Below are 19,406 nucleotides of genomic sequence, written 5' to 3' on the forward strand. Positions count from 1 at the left end.
GAAGAGTCCCAGCCAAGAGCACGACCAGTGGGCCCCGTGCGGGTCCTGAGGCTGGCCGGACAGGCGGAATGGGTGGAGGGCTTCCAGAGGGCCGGGCTGGCGCAGCAGGCTAAGGCCTGGACCGCACGCCCCTGGGCCCCTTCCCCCTGCCGCGCTTCGGGGGATGGCTGGACGGGATCGACCTAACTCTGAGGAAAGGCCTAGAGCCTTTTCAGCGGACAGGCAGCTTTTCGGTTAAGATTCCTGGCTGCCTGCAGTCTCTGGAATCAACCCCGAGACCCAGCCTTTCAAAACGACTCCGGTCATTACCAGAAGATCCGCAGAGACGCATTCTGCTGTAGGGCCCGCGCGAGGCTCTTTCCTCCTTCTGTAGAAATGCCGTTGAATGCAAGACTAGGGAGGAAAATGGGGTGGGTTATTATTATATTAGGCTTTGGCTTCAGCCACCCAGACAGCCCGGTGGCTGCGGCCGGAGGTGGCCCTGCCCGGGCCGGCTTGGGGCAGAAGCAGAAGTTCTCGGCCTCGCTGGCAGCCACCCAGGCGTTGCTGCTCCAGAGCTAATGCTCTGAGCACGAGGTCAGGTTCAAGGCTGATCACGGAGAGGCCACGTGGGAAACTGGACATCAGTGAGACGTGGTCACAGTGCAGGCTGGAGGCTGAGGAGGCCTGGCCTGCCCTGCTTCAGGGGAGGGCCCTGTCGGGGGGCCGGTCAGTGAGCGCTGGAGAGGTTTCCTCTGTCCTCGTGAAGAAGGACTCCGCCATCACCCTTCCGGCCCAGCTTCTCCTCCACGGCAGGAGAACAAGAGGCACAGGGGACACCTGAGTCTCTGAGATTTGGCCAGAGGCCTGAAGGAGGGCCAGGAGGAGCATGTCTGCACACAGAGACAGAGGGTCCCCTCTGTCCCAGCACCGCCCTGAGAACGAGGAAGGGGCAGGAATCCGCTGCCGACTGTCCCTTTCAGTTTCATCCGGACTCGAGAATTCCTCCCCACCCCCACAGGGCATGGCGGTGGCCGAGGGGCTCACGGTGTCCCGTGTCTTGACCTGAGTGGTGGTTATACTGGATGTACCATGTCAAATCACCGAGTGGAACACTTACGAGTAATGCACTTGACTGTAGATAATTAAATCATTTTTTAAAGAAAAATCACACACAAATATCCCTCTCCCTGGGAAAGCGAACCGCCCTCTTCCCCTTGGCTCGTCCCTTGGCACACCAAGAGGCACAGGGAGTGACCAGGGCGGGGCCCCTGGTGACAGAGGCGGTGGTTACCTCAGGTTGGTCAGGCTGGGGTGGTTTTTCAGCGCCTCTGCGAAGGCCTTGGCTCCCTCATCACCAATGTGATTGCCCCACATCCTGCGGGCAGAGTAAGACAGTGAAAGTCAGGGCTGGTTTGCTGCCGGTGGCCACGCCAGGCTGCACACCACACCCAGCCAGCAGATGGCTTTGCTCCGTCCCCGGAGCTGTGGCCCAGCCATGACATCCTACGCCAGCTCCGGATTTTAGATCCAGACAGAAGTGTCGGGAGAAAGAGCCGCTGAAGCTATGAAAAGAAGTCCGTCCGCAAGTCTGTCTGCAGGCCCAGGCTCACAAGAGATACCACCTCACACCTATCAGCATGATTACTATTAAAAAACAAACAAACACAAACAGAAAATACAAGTGTTGGCGAATTGTGGAGAAATTAGAACTCTTGTGCCCTATTGGTGGGCATGTCAAATGCTGTCACCACTGTGGAAAACGATACAGTGTTTTCTCAAAAAAATTTTTTTAAATAAAATTACCACCTGGCCCAGCGATGCTACTTCTACATATATATACACAAAGGAACCGAAAGCAGTTCTACTCACAACAGCTGAAAGGTAGAAGCCATCCAAATGTCCCTGGACAGATGGGTGGCTAAACAAACTGTGGTCTGTACATACAATGGACTTTTATTCAGCCCTAAAAAGGAAGCAAATTTTCACACAGGCTACAACCTGGATGAATCCTGAGGACATCAGGCCAAGTGAAATAAGCCAGTCTCAAAAGGACAAGCCCTGTGTGACTCCACTTCTGTGAGGGACCTACTGTACGAATAAACAGGGACAGAAAGTAGAGCGGTGACCGCCAGGGGTTGGTGGGAGGGGAATGGGAAGTTATTGATTAATGGATTCAGAGCATCTTTTCTGCAGGATGGAAAGAGTTCTGGAGATGGATAGCGGTGATGGTTGTGCACCGCATGAATGTGCTCAGTGCCACTGGGCTGTACGCTTAAAGATGAGTAAGATGGTGACGTGTATGTTGTATGTTATGCCACAAGAAAAATTTAAACTAAAAAAAAAATCTCTAGAGAATAATAGATAATATTCTGAAAATGGAGAGCATCTGTCTGTGGCAAGGAACCACATGGGGCTTGTTTGACAGGGCTGGAATAGCGCCCTCCATTGGCTGGAGGTGATAACACTGATTTTTGCATGAATTAAGTAAAAGTCCACACAATGAACATTGCAGGCAGTCCGGGACCCCACTGCGTATCCTGTGCAGCAGCCAGGGGGGCCCACGAGGGCCTCCATGATGAAAGCTGTCTGTGCCCAGCCCCACGACTGGCCCAGCAGTCCTGCTGGTGTGTTTATGCACAAGACCAGCAGGAGCGCATGGACACAGAACAGGTTGTGATATGCACATGCGCGTGCATTTGTCTCCACTCACCCGACTTCAGAGATTGACTTGCTGTTCTTCACGGCCAGCGCGAGACACTTGCCCCCCTCACTCGTTATTTCGTTTTTCCCCAGTCTGCGGAGAGAGCCGTGCACATGTCAGCCTCCAGCCGCGAGGGGACTCAGCCACCCTGGTCCCCAGCACAGGGCCCCTCCGGTCCCCCTTGGGAGGTGTGGCCTTTCTCCTGGGACCCACAGCAGCTGTGCCCTGCGCTCCCACTCAGGAAAGGGCCCAAAGCCGGGAGGAGAGCCATCCAGGATTCCTGTCCAGGAGATGGTAACGATTTGCAGAAATTCGACGACCCGAGCTTTCTCAGGGGTCCTTTAAATAAAGGACCACCGGAGCATCCCTCATTTCCGCTAGACCAGGGAGGTTCCGGTTTCAGCTGCAGATGGTCAAGGCGTGTGTTCCCGTCACCAGGGCAGCACCAGGGGCTCCTGTCACCCTTGGTAAAGCCAGCTCTTTCTTGCAACTAGATGGGCGTTACGGTCTGAAATGTTCGTGACCTGCCCAAAACCTGTATTCCAAATCCTAACCCCCAGCGTGATGGGATTAGGAGGTGGGGCCTGTGGGAGGTGATTGGGTCACGAGGGTGGAGCCCTCAGGAATGGGGTCAGCAGCTCGTAAAGGAGGCCCCAGAGAGCTCGCCTGCCCCCTGCTCCCAGCAGGTGAGGCCACCGCCAGGCCTCACCAGACACCTAACCTACCCGCACGTCGGTCCTGGACTCCGCAACCTCCAAAACCGTAAGCCACACGTTTTCAGTGTTTATAAACAACCTCGCTTACGGCACGTTGTTACAGAAGCCTGAAGGGACTTAGACAAGGGGGGACTTCCTTGGGGGGGGGGAGAAAGACCTCCACAAAGGGTGACAGCTGTGGCCTGTCTTCCTGTCATTAGTTAATAAAGTCAAAATGCCAGGCTTTCTCTTCACCAGTGGGAGGCGGTCCCCTCACACCCCGAGCCTCCCCCCACCAGGTCAGAAACCCTGCCCAGGGCCAGCTCCCCTTCCCACACACAGGTCTCCTCATTTTTTTTTTTTTGTATTTTTCTGAAGCTGGAAACGGGGAGAGACAGTCAGACAGACTCCCGCATGCGCCCGACAGGGATCCACCCGGCACGCCCACCAGAGGTGATGCTCTGCCACCAGGGGGCGATGCTCTGCCCTTCCGCGGCGTCGCTCTGCCGCGACCAGAGCCACTCTAGCGCCTGGGGCAGAAGCCAAAGAGCCATCCCCAGCGCCCGGGCCATCTTTGCTCCAATGGAGCCTTGGCTGCGGGAGGGGAAGAAAGAGACAGAGAGGAAGGGGGAGGGGTGGAGAAGCAAATGGGCACTTCTCCTGTGTGCCCTGGCCAGGAATCGAACCCGGGTTCCCCGCACGCCAGGCCGACGCTCTACCACTGAGCCAACCGGCCAGGGCCAGGTCTCCTTATTTTACCAGGAAAGCTCCCAGGCAAGCAGAAGGAGGCAAGGGTGAGAGCGCTGTCGGGTGACATCTACTCTTGGTTTGAATAATGAGGCGTGACCGAGAGAAGCTACCGACGAGCCTGCCACGCCGGCGCCACGTACTTAAGGTGTGTGAGGCCTTTGCATTCCTCCAAGATCCTGGCGATGTAGCCGGCTCCGACATCGGTGATCTGGTTGTTGTACAAGCTTTGAGAGAAAGCACAGTCACAACACTTGATGACTCCCGCTGTTGTCTTGATGGCCCCACCCCCTTTTTTAAACTGAGCTTGCGCTGTCTGTTTTCCCAAGTCTGGGTTAAGAGAAGAAAGAAAGGGCACGTGGAGACCGGCTCTGGGGGCTCAGAGGCTGCGTTCGAAACCACTTTCCAGCTTGATGGCCTAGGGTAAGTTACATAACGGCTCTGTGCCTCAGTTTCTCCATCTGTAATACTGGGGTAAGAGTGATAGTTCCCTGACGGGGTTGTCATAGGGATTACGTGAGACCATTCCAAGCCCTTGTCTATAAGAGCTTGATAGATGGCGGGCGATGGGTATTCTTAGATAAATATACCAATCAGCGTCTCGACGGAAGGAAGTCTCTGAGTGTTGGGGCCTCCTCACTGTCTACCTTCTAGTCATTTTACCCCTTGTTGCCAGTTCAACAGTACACACAAAGCATTTGAACGTGGGAACCAGACAGGACTCAAGGGTTCCTCGCTGCTCCCGAGCTGAGAGGCAGCCTGGCACCCTGTGTGTCCATGTCCTCATTCATCAGCTTAGGGAACTGAGGCCCAAAGAGGCTGACCAGCGGGCTCCAGCTTACAGAGTCAACAGTGGCCATGGGGCGGGCCGGATGGGCCCACAATCTTTTATCTCCAACTTTGAAATTCCAGGCTCTGAAAACCCAAAGCTTTTCAAAACTACTTTGGCAACTGATATGGAGCTATTCGTGGTCTTTATCCCAACTGGCTGCAGAAATATTCAAGTATTTAAAAACGGGGCATTGTCCTAGACCCCACTGTCACTGCTGTGTGGCAAGCACGCTGAGTTCTGATGTGCGTCTTGCCCCAGGTTCTGGACAAGGGCTCATGGACCCATAGCAGTGAAGTCTGATACATAAACGGTACTCCAATGTTTATAAAGCGTATCCCAAGATGGTCTCTCACTGTGTCCCCCCGCCACCAAGAGTGAAGCCACTTGCCTGTACTATTAGGATCCCAGTTACACAAGCAAGGAGACCATGGCCCCGCAGGGCCGCCAGCTGAACCAAAGGCAGGACCCAGGACTCCGGCTCCCAGTCCAGCACTCTCCCTGGTGCCCTTGGCCGTGAATCCCAACCATCTGGTCACTCACGCAAAGGGCCGTTTCCTGCTGTTCTGTATTACTACTACGTGGCTGGCCCAGGGCTCTTGAGAAATACGTACCCTAGAAACGTCAGGATTTTGTACTTGGTCAGCTCTTCGTACAGCACCTTGACCCCCCTGTCAGTGATCTGGTTGACGCTGAGTCTGAAACGAGACAGCAGAGGAAGTTACACATCGGAGTAGCTGCTCCCTAAGGGTGCGCTCGTGTCACGAGGATCCAGAAGCCGATGGGTCCTGGACTTTTCCTGCTCTCGGCGCCCCCTGAGGGAAGGGCTGTAGCAGCAGCCAGACAGCCCCCAAAGAGCCTGGTGGTTGTGGAACTGATAGACCCACCCAGGACGAACACATAAGTGAGACGGCAGCACAGCCCTGATTCAACACAAGGACTACGGAGGACACACGGAGGACACAGGGACAGCCACCTCTGATACCTTGCACGTGTGGGTGGCCTCCATGCCACTCAGCTCCTTAGTGTGAAGCAGCCAGATTATAAACAAGTGGCTGTGGCTGTGTTCCAGTAGCACTTCATCTACAAACGCCAGCTGTGGGCCATATTAGGCCCAGGTGTTGACCTTTTTAATAAGTAAAAGGCTGAACAGGTAAAAGCTTTGTTTTTAGGCCTCATTCAAATGATCAGGTCAGACACTCTGGGCCCCTCTGCCAGAAGGGTACCCACCTTAGTGCCGGGGCACAGTGTGTTTGCACAATGCATTGCCATCCCAGGGTGGCAGAAGCTACTAGCCACTCCCAATATCTCTGCTTTCTTATTAGGAACAGCATCCCTCATTTTGTGGCTGGGCATAGATTGTGAAGAAGTTCTACCCATAAAATTTAAGCACAAGATTCCTTAGGCATAACTGAAAAGTCTTCTTAAAACAGTAGGGTGTGCCCCCTTCTTTGCTCCTCCTTCTTCCTGGTGGCTAGAATGTTGACCGGATGGCTGGAGCTTCAGCAGCCATCTTGGGTCAACAGGTGGAAGTCAGGTAGTGAGGGCAGCGGGGTAGCAAGGCAGAAGAGAGCCTGAGCTGTTGAGGGTCCTGGGAGCACCACAGCAGCCCAGGACGGCCCCTCCTGTAGGCGTTTGCATGAGAGACAAGTAAGCTTGTAAACACCAATATTTTGAATTTTCTCTCTTAGCCAAAGTTAATCCTAACTGATACCCTAAGGCAGTGGTCGGCAAACTCATTAGTCAACAGAGCCAAATATCAACAATACAACGATTGAAATTTCCTTGGAGAGCCAAAAATTTTAAACTTAAACTATATAGGTAGGTACATTTCTTATCGAGGCTCCGCCCGCACGGGGTATTTTGTGGGAGAGCCACACTGAAGGGGTCAAAGAGCCGCGTGTGGCTCGCGGCGAGCCGCGGTTTGCCGACCAGGGTCCTAAGGGAATGCAACCTGTTTCCCTGGGATGGCCCTTTTCTTCCTGCTTTCTCCTTTCCTGGTATGGTGAGAAATTTGGGGACAGCTGCCTGGGGCAAGACCACTGCACTGGTGTGGAGTTTCCATCTCGTGAGATGAGCTCAGGGAGGCACTGAGTGTGTGGTTGCCGACAGAGAGATGCTGGCTCAGCGCAAAGAACAGACTCCAGGCCTCCAGGTTCCCAGCTCAGGGCCGCCCTGGGCTCCCTGTATCCCACCGTCCCCACACAAACTATACTCTGGTATTGATGTAACAAGTACCCAGAAACAATGGCAAATCCCCTCTGCTCTCCAGAAATGCATGAGCCACATAACAGAGAAATAACTCCCTCCCACACCCCCGCTATGCACGCCCCAGAGGTTTACAAGGTGTATACAGGATATGCTAATAGAAGAAAGCAGTCAGGCCTCTCTTTTCTCTAAACCATCAAACAGGAAACTGATCAAGAAGTGGTATTTTTTTTTACTAAGATCCCTGGCTCCGAGCTGCTGACTTTGATCATGGGAAGCAACTAATGCCAACGCCACTAAGCCTGCCTTTTCTGCAATCATGGGCTGTCTCTGAGCCTCACATACATCTTGAAAGGTAGGTTCCTTTTAATTTTGGCTCCACCACAGCCCAGCTGTGTGACCTTGAGCAACTTATTAACTTCTCTGTGCCTCCGCGTCCTCATTTGCCAAAGTACAGTAACAGCATCTACCTTACAGGATTGTGTCTTTTTTTAATTAAATTTTTAAAAATTTTATTGAACTTATTGGGTTGCATTAAGAAGATTAAATCAGGTAATGTATATAATGACTTCACCCGTTCTCCATAAATGCTGATTGTTATTATAGTCGACCCCTGAACAGCATGGGTTGGAACTCTGCAGGTTTATTCACACATGCATTGTTTTCAATAAATATATTGAAAAAAATCTTTAGAGATTTGCGAAAATTTGAAAAACCTCACAGCCTAAAAATATTTTTTAAAAATTAAGAAAAGTGAGGTATGTTATGAATGCTTAAGATACATATATTTTCTCTTTATGATTTTCTTAAAAGCATTTTCTCTTCTCTAACTTATTCTACTGTAAGAATACAGTACATAATACATGTAACATACAAAATATGTACGTCTTAATCAACTGTTTATATTCTTGGTAAGGCCTCCAGGCCACAGTGGGCTATTAGTTAAGTGTTTGGATTCAAAGTTCTATGTGGATTTTTGACTGCTGGGGGGGGGGAAGGGTAGCACCCCTAACCCCTGCATTGTTCAAGGGTCAACCGTACTGTCATTGCTAGGATATGAGCATCTCCCTTTTCCAGAGGAGAACTCTGAGGCTCAGAGAGGTTAAGCAGCGTGTTCAGGGACACCCAGCTGGGGCTCACGCAGGTGCTTCCGGCTCTGAAGCTCGGCTCCTTGCCCTCCGCCCCCCTGACCTAGAGAAGGTCCGGGTGTTCCACGGCCAGCGGTCGTGGCTCCCAGGGTAATCCGGGACCCCCCGCTCCTGGTGTCCGCAGCCTGCCGCCACCCCCTCGCCGGGTGGCCCCACCTGATGACGGTGAGGCGGCTGAAGCAGGGCCTCAGCTCGCACACGCCGTAGTCATTGAGGTTGTTGTTGTCCAGGTCGAGGGCCAGCCGCCGGCGGAAGTGGTGCAGGACGAAGGCCAGGGCGCTGCAGTCGGCCGAGCAGGCGTTGCAGTAGGTCAGCTTAAGGTAGTTGGCGCAGATGCCCCGGGCCGCCAGCCGCCCCACCCCCTCGCTCTGCGTCTCATAGATGCAGCGAAGCATCCAGATGAAGGTGGGCATGGCCTGCACCTGGCTGAAGCCCCCGGACTGGACGCGGGGCAGGTTCCTCAGGTAGGACCGCAGGCTGGCAGACAGGTGCGCCCACAGGGCCCTGCGCTTCCTCCGCAGGGTGGCAGCTGGCACCAGGTGCTGCAGGAGCCTCTGCTTGGCTTTGGACAACAGCCCGCACAGGAAGAGGTTGGTGAACTGAAAGTGGTCCTTGTTCTTGAAGGGGTCTTCCCCCGCCAGGCCACCGTCCCCCAGGCACTGGAAAGGGAGGAAGCGGCGGGGACAGGACACGGCCGCCGCCTCCCCGGGAGGCGCCCACTCCTGGAAGAAGCGGAGCAGCCCCCGAGTGCCCACCTTGTCATCCACCACGAGGAAGAAGGCAGCAAAGAAGGCCTGGAGGGTGATGTGGAAAAATTCATAGGCCGGCCGGTCCCCTTCGACGCCCAGCTCGGGCACGGCCCGCAGGAGGCCCAGCTGCAGGTCGCCCTCCTGCACCTCGGAGGCCTGCGCCTCCTCCTGGCTGAAGACAAAGAGGTTCTTCTCCATGCCCCAGTGGGCCACCCGGCCCAGCCAGTGCAGGGTGGCCCGGCCGGTGCGGAAGGTCTCCGCCTGGCTCCGCGTGTTCTGCTGCACCAGGCTGCGGGGCTGCGTCCTGTTCAGGTGGACCTCGGTGACCAGTAGGAAGACGTCGGTCAGGGTCACCGTGCAGCTGGGCAGCCGCGCGCAGCCGGCGGCGGCGCCGTGGAAGTGCTGGAAGCAGCGGAAGACGATCCAGCAGAAGAGCGGCACGGCGCACAGGCTGCAGAGCTGCGGGTTGGCCTCCAGCTGGTCCAGCAGGCTGCGCTGCACCGCCCGGTCCGGGAACATCCTCCGCGTGTAGGCCCGCAGGTGGCTCCGGGAGAAGCCCCGCAGCAGCACCTTCTTCCGGAGGAGCTGGCGCGGGATCTCGACGCCCGTGCGGGCCGTCAGCAGCTTGGTGGCGCCCTTGAGCAGCACGCCGCTGAGCAGGCTGGCCAGCAGGACCAGCGGGTGCGCGGGCTCCCAGGGCGACGAGGCGTCCGGCGCGCGGCTCAGGTCGAAGTCCGAGTGCAGCTCGTCCAGGCCGTCGAAGGTAAAGAGGGCCGTGTGGGGGAAGCGCAGCAGGAAGGCGAACACCTCCTCGGGGTCCTGCTCCGGGTAGCAGTAGTGCTTGAAGAGCAGGTCCTGCAGCGACAGCGCGTCGCTGTCCTTGAAGCAGCTGAACATGCGGCAGCGGAAGTGGAAGAAGAACTTGAGCCCCGCGTCCAGCTGGCCAGCGGCCCAGAGGCTCTGCAGCCGCTGCAGCAGCATGGACTTGCCCACGCCCGCGTCCCCGAAGACGAAGATGGTCTCCCCTTGCTCGTTGAGGACGCCCGTGGAGTGGTCCAGCAGGCTGGCCGGGCTGCCCAGGCTGCCCAGGCTCTCGTTGCCGAAGCCGACCAGCTCCACGATGGTGTCCATGTACATGTCCTCCAACAGCACCTCCTCCTTCTGCGAGTAGCACTGGATGAACTTGGAGTTGCGGCCCAGCTGGTGTCGCAACTGCTGGATGTACCGGCTCACTGGAGGGAGAGTGGGGGGGCGGGGCATGGGTGTCCGAGAAGTTCGGGACCCCAGGAGAGGTGGAAGCAGAGAGAGAGAGAGAGAAGCAAAGACCAACTAGCATCAACCAGGACGGTCTTAGGAGGAGAAACAAGACACATTCAAACCCACAAGCTGGACCCTGAGGCCAAGAGCGAGGAGGCCTCCAATGCAGGCCCTGAAGACTCCCAGAGTCTCAGACTCAGATCTCCAGCACCTGCAGGTCCTCAGGCCTTGACACCTCTGCCTGACCTCTGAACCCGCCAGAGGGTGACGGACTTCAGCTGGGATCAGTGTCTGAGACGGGCTCCCTGCTCTTCTGCACAGGTGGTCATTGAACTCCAGCTAAAACCTGAAGCTCTCGCCCTCCAGGACCAGGCCACCCCATCCCCAGGGCCCTGATCAGCTCAGTAGAGCCCGTCCCTGTTGAAACTCATGTTGTTGAGGCAGAAATTGCCCTGACCTTTCTGTGGCTTATTGCTCTGCTCTGGAAACAGCACGTAGCCTCACAAAACCGAATGCCAACACGTTTGGTGAGAAAATACGACACGGGAGGCTATATCTGGATTGCAAAGAGCTGTGCCGTATCTAAATCACCACGAGTGAGTCCACTAAGATGAAACCGGCCTTCTTATACTACAGAGGGCACACCATGCTGTCCCCAAGCTGAGGCTTGGGAGTCACTGGTGTCTGGCACATGCACACCCCAGGGACAGCCCCGGGCCTGCCCCGCAGGAGCAGACACAGTGGCATGCTCCCGCAGCGCCACGCTTTCGGCAAACCAGAGCTATGGGGTGCGGCCCACACCCCAGGAGGAAGGGGGTCCTTCCCCAGACAAAAACGTGTGCCATAAGTTCCTTTAAAATGGTTTTAGGACTTTAAGGGTGATTTACTTAACAAACATGAGACACGTGTGCACATCTCCATTTCTCTATAAGCCTGCCTGTCCATCTAGTCCAAGTTGGGCGTCTGCTTAAAATTTGCAAAGTGAATTCTATTTTTTACAGCAGGGGTCCCCAAACTTTGGCCCGCGGGCCACATGCGGCCCCCTGAGGCCATTTATCCGGCCCCTGCTGCACTTCCGGAAGGGGCACCTCTTTCATTGGTGGTCAGTGAGAGGAGCATAGTTCCCATTGAAATACTGGTCAGTTGGTTGATTTAAATTTACTTGTTCTTTATTTTAAATATTGTATTTGTTCCCATTTTGTTTTTTTTACTTTAAAATAAGATCTGTGCAGTGTGCATAGGGATTTGTTCATAGTTTTTTTTATAGTCTGGCCCTCCAATGGTCTGAGGGACAGTGAACTGGCCCCCTGTGTAGAAAGTTTGGGGACCCCTGTTTTACAGCTTTTACGAAGGCGTACTTTACATACCATCAAATTCACCTATTTTACGACAGGTATTGTGTAATGGTCCCTGATTTTTAGGAAACTGACTGAGTTACGCAAACATCGCTACCATCCAGTTCTAGAATGTCTCCATCATAACCCCATTTGCAGTCAATATCAGTCCCCACCCCTGACCTTAGGGAACTAACTACCTGCCCGTCTGCTTTCTGTCTCTATAAATGTGCTTTCTCTGGATTTTTCATATAAATGGAACCATATATGTAGCATTTCACATCCAGTTTCTTGTCACATGAATTATACTTTAAAAGCTACCCAAGGAGCTGCCTAAAGGGACCCATGGAGAGCCCTGTGAAAGAACTCTTCATCATGGAAACATTTCCCCTTTGTTCCCAGGGGAGGGAACAGAGGAAGGTGGGAAGGGCAGTCCGGTGAGGAGACAGCAGTGGCTGGTGGTTAACTTGGCCCTGACCCTACCGGTTGGCCTGGTTTCCCTTGAACACAGACCTTCTGGGGCATTGTCCTTTGTTTTTAAGGTCAAACTGGATTCTTTAAAAGTCAGAGTGTAGGACTTTGGGGCTAGTATGTTGCCACCAGCAATCTCAGCGTGAAGAGGCCACAGCTCCGGAAGCAGAGCCCCAGGCCTCAGACCAGCTGCGGGCGGAGCATGGGCTCCAGCAGCACCCTGAGCTGCTGCTGTCCTTGTCACCATCTGCACTGATACCTGTGTGTGACAGTTCACTGTCACCCTCTCTGCGGGCACTGGACCCCTAGCTCCCAGCACAGTGCCTAGGCACATCAATCCCTGTTGAATTAATTGGTTGACTAATGGGGCGCCATGGTGCTTTGGAAATAAGGACTGGCAGTCAGTGGTGACCAAAGAATACTTTGCCTGAAAGCAAATCTGAAAAAGATTCTTCAAAGGGGAAAAAAAATGCAACCTTGAACTTGTGCCACCATGAGAATGTCTATGTGTGTCGGAACAGGAAGTGAGCAAGAAGTCAGGAGAGAAGCCCTTCCCCCCATCCACGGGCCGCTACATAAAGCAGGCCCGCCACGTGCAGGCATTGCAATGCCAGTTCCCTGGGCTGCAGGGCTGGCCGTGGTGGGATAGCTGGCATGTCCACGTGAGCCTACTTGCTACAGCATTTCCAAACGCCAGGGCCTTGTCTGCCTGGTGTCTGCAGTCCCCCCGGGGCGGGCTTGTACCTGGGTCAGTGTTGACAACAGCTTTGCTCCGAATGAGCTCAGACGGGGAGAAGCCGATCTCCGATAGCCAGGGCCTGAGGTCCACGTAAGCGTCTGCCAGCTTCTGGAGGACGTAGAGGAAGAACTCGGACACCTCTTCGCCCTTGCTCTGCACCAGGTCCAGAACTTTGCGGACCTGGTGGCGGCACACGTGAGGGCATGAGACTGGCTCTCAGTGTCCCCCCCCACTGTGGGGCTCCAAGCTCTGACTGCAGCCAAGAACCAGACCGGCCACCCAGCCAGAGTGAGAGGCTGTGCGTCGAAGGCCAGACTCGACCTTACGCAGAAATGAAACCACACAGCTCCAAGAAACCAGGAGGCTTCCAGGCGCCTAAAGATAAAGTCAGACTCACAACGAGAGCCGTGCCCACCTCTGGAATTTTCCGTGTCTCCTTTTCTCTCCCTTAGACTAACACTATCACTCTCCAGGAGTGAGCGCGGAGGGGAGAAAGTCCCCCCTTAGGCATATGAGGGGGGTACTGGGCCACTCAGCAAGGGGATAACAGACCCCCGTGTAGTAATTTAAAGCTTTTTTTTAATTTTAAAAAAAAAATTTTTTTTTTTTTCTTTTCATTTTTCTGAAGCTGGAAACAGGGAGAGACAGTCAGACAGACTCCCGCATGCGCCCGACCGGGATCCACCCGGCACGCCCACCAGGGGCGAAGCTCTGCCCACCAGGGGGCGATGCTCTGCCCATCCTGGGCGTCGCCATGTTGCGACCAGAGCCACTCCAGCGCCTGGGGCAGAGGCCACAGAAACCCTTCTGGTCTGAGCCCAGCAGGATCACGAAACAGACAGGTCTGTCACTCCCCTAAGCAGGAAGGAGTTTTGGGTCTTGCCAGTTTCATTCTTCAGAAGATGATACAAAGGTGGAGTGAAACTAAGGGCTGGTAAGACTTCCCACAGGGGGGGGGGGGAGAATTCTCCATTGGATGCAGGCGTGCCCAGACCAGAGGGCCACGCTCACTCTTACCAGCAGCACGCAGCGGCCCGGCCTTTAAAGGCCCTGGATGAGCGTGGCAGCGAGTGTTCTACGCTCGTTTTCTTCTTCCTCCCTGCTCAAAGTGACTCTAATATTGGGGCATTGTGGAACCCATGCGCACAGGCAGAAGAGGCCTGTGAGTCTGCTCTGGACACGAACACAGAGGTTACAGCACGTGATTGTGTCATGAGCCCCTCACTCAAGCCTTTGGGTTCTAGAAACGGTCCCCATAGGAAGTCCTGCCCGATGTAGTGAACACCCAATGCTCTCCTCTTAGGTGGACTGGGAGAAGCCCCTTTTGGCTACCAAGCCCCCCATCCCGCCGAGGCCGATGCCGGCCACCGGCACCTTGTCAGGCTGCGTGGGGCAGGCGCCCACGATCTCCGCGTCCTCAGCCGAGAAGTAGTCATTCTGCAGCAGGTTGTCCACCAGACACTGGGTGTTGCGGATGTGCGTGACCAGAAGCTCACGGTTGGTTTTCAACAACTGAATGTGGCGGTGAAGGAACCCAAACGGGGTGATTTCCATCTCACCACCGCCCCGTGTCTCCATGGTTCAAGTCGCCGGCGGCTACTTGTCCCAGATTCATCTTTGGCCACATGTGTCTTTCTGGCAGAGGACAATCAGGGTCCAGGGCCCCTGCCTCCCCGTGAGGTCCCTGAAGAGACAAAAAGAAATCACCAACAAAGCAAAAGCTGTGGAACGGTCCCTCCCCTTCCTTTGGTCCTGGAATACATCTATTCGGAGCAGGTGGGAGTCACGCTTCATTAATACAGTGATCTGAGATGCAGCAAAGAAAAAAAAAAATCCTCATTTAATTATGTCTGCCGGTGGGCTCCATGTGAAGGTAGGTGACCAGAGGTAGACAAACCTTTTTTATTTGTTTGTTTGTTTTATTAGCAAAACTTTTGAATAGTTATTATTTTTAAATGTGCCCCAATCCTACACTTGAATAGAAATGGAAAGGTATATTATTTTCCATAAAAAGGTTAATTGGGACTGGAGGTTTCCACATGCCCGAAGAGGGGAAAAGGCCCGGACCTGGGAGCAGAGGAGCGTGGGGACTGGAGAGAGACTGGGTCTAAACAACCAATAGCCCGAGCAGCCAGCCAGCCAGCCAGCCAGCATGAGTCTGCCGTGGCTGAGCCCAGGACCCTGGGAGCAGGGATGACCCTGGGGGTCGTTACTGCCCTTGCTGGGTTGTGCTGTAGCCCCCCACCACACTACGCCAGCCGCCCTATCCCTTCAGCAAAGCCTGCTCTGCACAGCACCCTGGGGAATGAAGGAGGAACACGGCCGTGTGTGGAGGGAAGCAGGACCGAGGGTGGGCGAGAAGGAGAGGTGGCACAGACTTGCAAGTGGCGGGGGCCCAGAGGGGCCAGCTCCCTGGAAACCTTGTGCATGTGCTGAACGTCCGGCGTAAGGAGGAGCAGGGGCCCGGGCTACTTGGGTATTACAAAACCACTTGGGTTCACCCAGGCTGCCCCTAAATCGCACCGACTGCTTTCTTGTGACATAACATCCCTTAGCCACCTCTGCAGTCATCCTTGTGAATATTAAATAGACCATAATCTCGGAAGTGGCAAAGCCTTGAACTGGCCTCTTAGTCCTTCGTCTAGGTAGGGAAACCCACACGTTCCAGAGAGGTTGTGTTTAATTTTTTGTTGAGCTCGAAAACTAAATCCATAGATTTGTAAACACTGTGTGCCCTTGATGTATGTTTCAAAAGCCATATCTGTTACATTCAAGCCTAGTGGTTCTTGATTTGTTCCCCTCAAGGCACATGTGCCTATCCTGGTCTTTGATACACTGCAAGCATTGTAGCGAAATTTAGCGGGACCCCACACAATCACGTCCCTTTCATAACCTGAATGACAGAGCAAGAGACAGCATAATTTAACATTCTGAGCAACAGAGGGGCAAGAGATCCGAAGGGATGAAAATGATTGATTAGTTTCTGTTCCATTAAAAAGATGCTTCACTATCAGAGTTCTTTTGTGGTCAGTTCTACGACCCATTTTAGGATCCACAGCGTTAGAAAATTGCTTCCCACAAGGAATACCAGTTGATAATGTGAAATTTAAGTTAGTGGTTCACAACACCTTTTTAAGTTTCTGGCATCGTTCTCTGAAGCAAGTCAGGATATTTTAAAACCTTCGGTCTTCACTTCCCATTTTCTTCCTGACACCTGCCAAATCAAGAGAAAGATTGTAATGAATGGTGAATGAATGAATGAAATCGGTAGCAGGAGAAACTGGAGGCGGGGAGTAGGGCTGAAATCGTAGAAAGCTCCCCCTGCCTGGGAGGATCTGTGTCCAGGCTGTCTTAGCGTCAGTTGCAGGGTCGGGGAGGCGGCTTAACCACCAGGGGACAAGCACAGCAAGGGTGAGAGGCCTCCCAGAGAGCGGCAGACCTCCTGTTGACATCTCACTCCTCAGGCATTCGTGGGGCAGACGGACATACAGTGAATAGAGCCCACTGTACCCCTGCCCTCCAGGGGCTGATGGACCAGACACACTGTGACCAACAGAAACCTACCAGGCCACAAAAAGCAGAGGGAAAAAAATATGACAGAAAGGAAGCAAGAGGCTGATAATGGAGGAGAGAAAGCAAAGGGTTCAGAATGAGGGGAACTTAGAACCCCAGAATGGAGGGAGGTAGGGATCAGCTGGAAGTCCGGGGAAGGCAGGTGAGGGCTGGGGCTCAGAGGGGCATTGTGGCCCATCCGGGGTCAGAATGCCTGCCCTGAGGTCACTGGGGAGTCTCAGAGAAGGGGTTCACTTATAAAGGGGCCCAGCCCAGGAGAGCAAGCAGGACTCGTGGGCGGGGACTGACCTCCATTCCCGTTTCTGTCCAGGAGTCACAGGGATGCCTCCAAAGAACTCACCTATGCCCCCCTACACCCCACCCCACCCCGCACACTCAGTTCCACTTTCCACGGAAGGGTTGACCCCAGGCCTGCTTCTCTCTTTCCTTTCCGCTATCCCAGGGGCCCCGAAATGAAATGTGCACTCTTTGTAACTGAGAAGCTAACCTTAAAAAAAAAAAAACATTTTAGAAAGATGTCCTCCATCTCCACACAGATGTTCCTTTCTGTGCTCTCATCACTGTGCCCAAGTGGAAAAGCAATACCTGTCACTGTGCAAAATCTGGGAGATGAGAAAAAGGAAGTCACCTGTCACCCACTATTAACGGGCTGCTCCTCTCTATGGGCAGTGGTGCCTACACTAATTTTTCATATGTTCGGTATCACGCTATGGTTGACCCTCGAACAGTTCAGGGAGTTGGAGGACCCTATCCCCCATGCAGTAAAAAAATCCACATATAACTTGTGATTCCCCCAAAACTTAACTATGAACAGCCTACTGTTGACTGGAAGCCTTTCCAACAAGCTAACCTGTTGATTATTAGCATATAAGGAAGAGAAAATATGTTGACAGTATTTATTGAAGAAAACCCGCACAGAAGGGATCTGGTGTAGTTCAAACCCATGTTGTTCAAGAGTCGATGGCACACGTATGTTCTGTGCCTTGACCATTATCTCATGTTCCCTGTCACCACCCAGACCCTCTCTGGGGCTGCAGAAGCCAGTTTCTGACAGGTGCTTTGCCTGCCTGGGTTTTGTTTTATATAGAAGAGAAGACCCACCCACCACTCTTTGCTCTTTAAAAACTATACAGTGGGACCTTGAGATACGAATCTAATTCGTTCTGTAACCAAGCTCGTAAGTCAGTCAACTCTAATATCAAACTGCCAATACTAGACCCGTTGTGCCAACGCGCCAACTAGTGGCAGCTTCCAGAATCACGACTCGTATCTCAGAATTTCACTCGGATCTCGAACAAAAATATGGACCAAGTCACAGCTCATATGTTGGTCTGTTCGTATCTCAAGGTACCACTGTATATATTGATTGATTATTGATTGATTGATTTGAGAAGGAGAGGAAGGGAGAGAGGGAGACAGAGAAACATCTATTTGTTGTTCCACTTATTTATGCATTTACAGGTTGATTCTTATATGTGCCCTGACCACAGATCGAACCGACGACTTTGGCGTATCGGGATGACTCTCTAACCAACAGAGTCGTCTGGCCAGAGCCCTACTCATTGCTCTTGTAAAGCCCTGTACCTGAAAAATTCCAGAGGCTCAAGGAGGATGCTAACTGGGAGCACCTCCCTTGGCCAGGCCCCGCCTGCCTGAGCCACCAACGCTGGTCTGAGGACCTTCTCACCAGCAAGATGCTGTACTCAACAGGACCGCAGCGGGCAAGCCCAGGTGCCGGACCGGTCTCCAGGATGCCGCGGTGTCAGCATCCTTCTCCTGTGATCCAGTGTCAGGCGCTGTGTCGCTTGGGGGATCCCGGCAGGGCACAGAATGATCAGCGCTAACACTGGGTAAGCACTTTACGAGGGCCCAGCGTGGGTCTGATGCTTCCCCTCACTGTGGGAGGCAGGGTAACACGGGGTTAGCCGCGGTCTCTGGGGCCTGCCGGGCTCGTTGGCAACTTAACCATCCTGTCAGTGCCTCAGTTTCCTCAAAATGAGAGTCACTACCTCCAAGTGTTACTGGAAGAGTTAATATTCCCCAAGTGCCTAGACCAGGGCTGGCATTCAGCAGATACTCAGTAATTATCCCCTCACGTGACCTTCGATCGGTCGATCCTTATGATAGCTGTAGGTAGCAGAGGTCACCGGCACTGTTGAAATACAAACCAGGAAACTGAGGCACACAGAGGTGAAGTAGCCCTTCCCTCAGAGGGTTTACAGTCAGGCAGGGCGGACGGTGTGGTGAGTGCAGGGGAAGAGAAATGGACCGAGAGGGCCAGGCCGGTCCGTACCTCTCCCGAGGGCTCCCCAGGCCCCACTGGAGACTCTGGGGTGGACGGGAGAAGTGGTCCGAGCCCCTGTCTCTTAGGAATGTAGACGTGAGACATGTAGCGTCCCAACAGCCCCTAACACAGGAGTGATGGGTCAAAGCTGCCCACTGCTAAGGGACACCGTCTCCACAGTCACCCAGGTGTGTCAACCCCTATCCCGTGGGCCCTATAGTCATGCCCCGAGCAGAGATGAGTGTAATATGCCGCTGTTCCCTGAGGGACACCAGCAAACACATCCATTCAGCAGCAGCTTCATGCCAATCGTCCAGCTGGGCCGGAGCATAGCAGTCACCCTGCCCACAGTGTGAACGTTCACTTCCGGGGTGAGCTGACAGAATGAGGCCCCATCCCAACCGCTGGCGGGGTGGCAGTTAGAAACCTCCAGAAAATCATTTCCCATCACCCCTACTGGCCTCACAACCTCACTCTTCTCTCAGAATCCCAATTGTTGGAAATCATTGTGCACTCTTTTATAATCTGTGTATTTCAAAACAAATGACACAACTTTCCACAGATGGGTGTTGCAATCCCAGCTGATAAGACTCCTAACAGCCTGACCAGGCAGTGGCGCAGTGCATAGAGCGTCAGACTGGGATGCCAAGGACCCAGGTTCAAGACCCCGAGGTCGCCAGCTTGAGCGC

At 53.9% G+C, this 19,406-nt stretch overlaps 1 protein-coding gene across 1 annotated transcript in view; it reads right to left on the minus strand.

Annotated features, from left to right (window-relative positions):
* The window catches only part of NOD1 (nucleotide binding oligomerization domain containing 1), a 37,724-nt gene that overhangs the window by 9,479 nt on the left and 8,839 nt on the right, over positions 1–19,406 (minus strand). Inside the window, exons 3-11 of the mRNA XM_066238310.1 lie at positions 15,989–16,074; positions 14,235–14,544; positions 12,866–13,040; positions 8,467–10,291; positions 5,569–5,652; positions 4,269–4,352; positions 2,693–2,776; positions 1,274–1,357; positions 310–393 (exon numbers count right to left, since the gene is read on the minus strand). Of these exons, the coding sequence (XP_066094407.1) occupies positions 310–393; positions 1,274–1,357; positions 2,693–2,776; positions 4,269–4,352; positions 5,569–5,652; positions 8,467–10,291; positions 12,866–13,040; positions 14,235–14,438 (2,624 nt within the window). The 5' untranslated portion in view covers positions 14,439–14,544; positions 15,989–16,074. The remainder of the gene's footprint in view (positions 1–309; positions 394–1,273; positions 1,358–2,692; positions 2,777–4,268; positions 4,353–5,568; positions 5,653–8,466; positions 10,292–12,865; positions 13,041–14,234; positions 14,545–15,988; positions 16,075–19,406) is intronic.

This window comes from Saccopteryx bilineata, chromosome 7 (assembly GCF_036850765.1).
Source record: "Saccopteryx bilineata isolate mSacBil1 chromosome 7, mSacBil1_pri_phased_curated, whole genome shotgun sequence".
NCBI lineage: Eukaryota > Metazoa > Chordata > Mammalia > Chiroptera > Emballonuridae > Saccopteryx > Saccopteryx bilineata.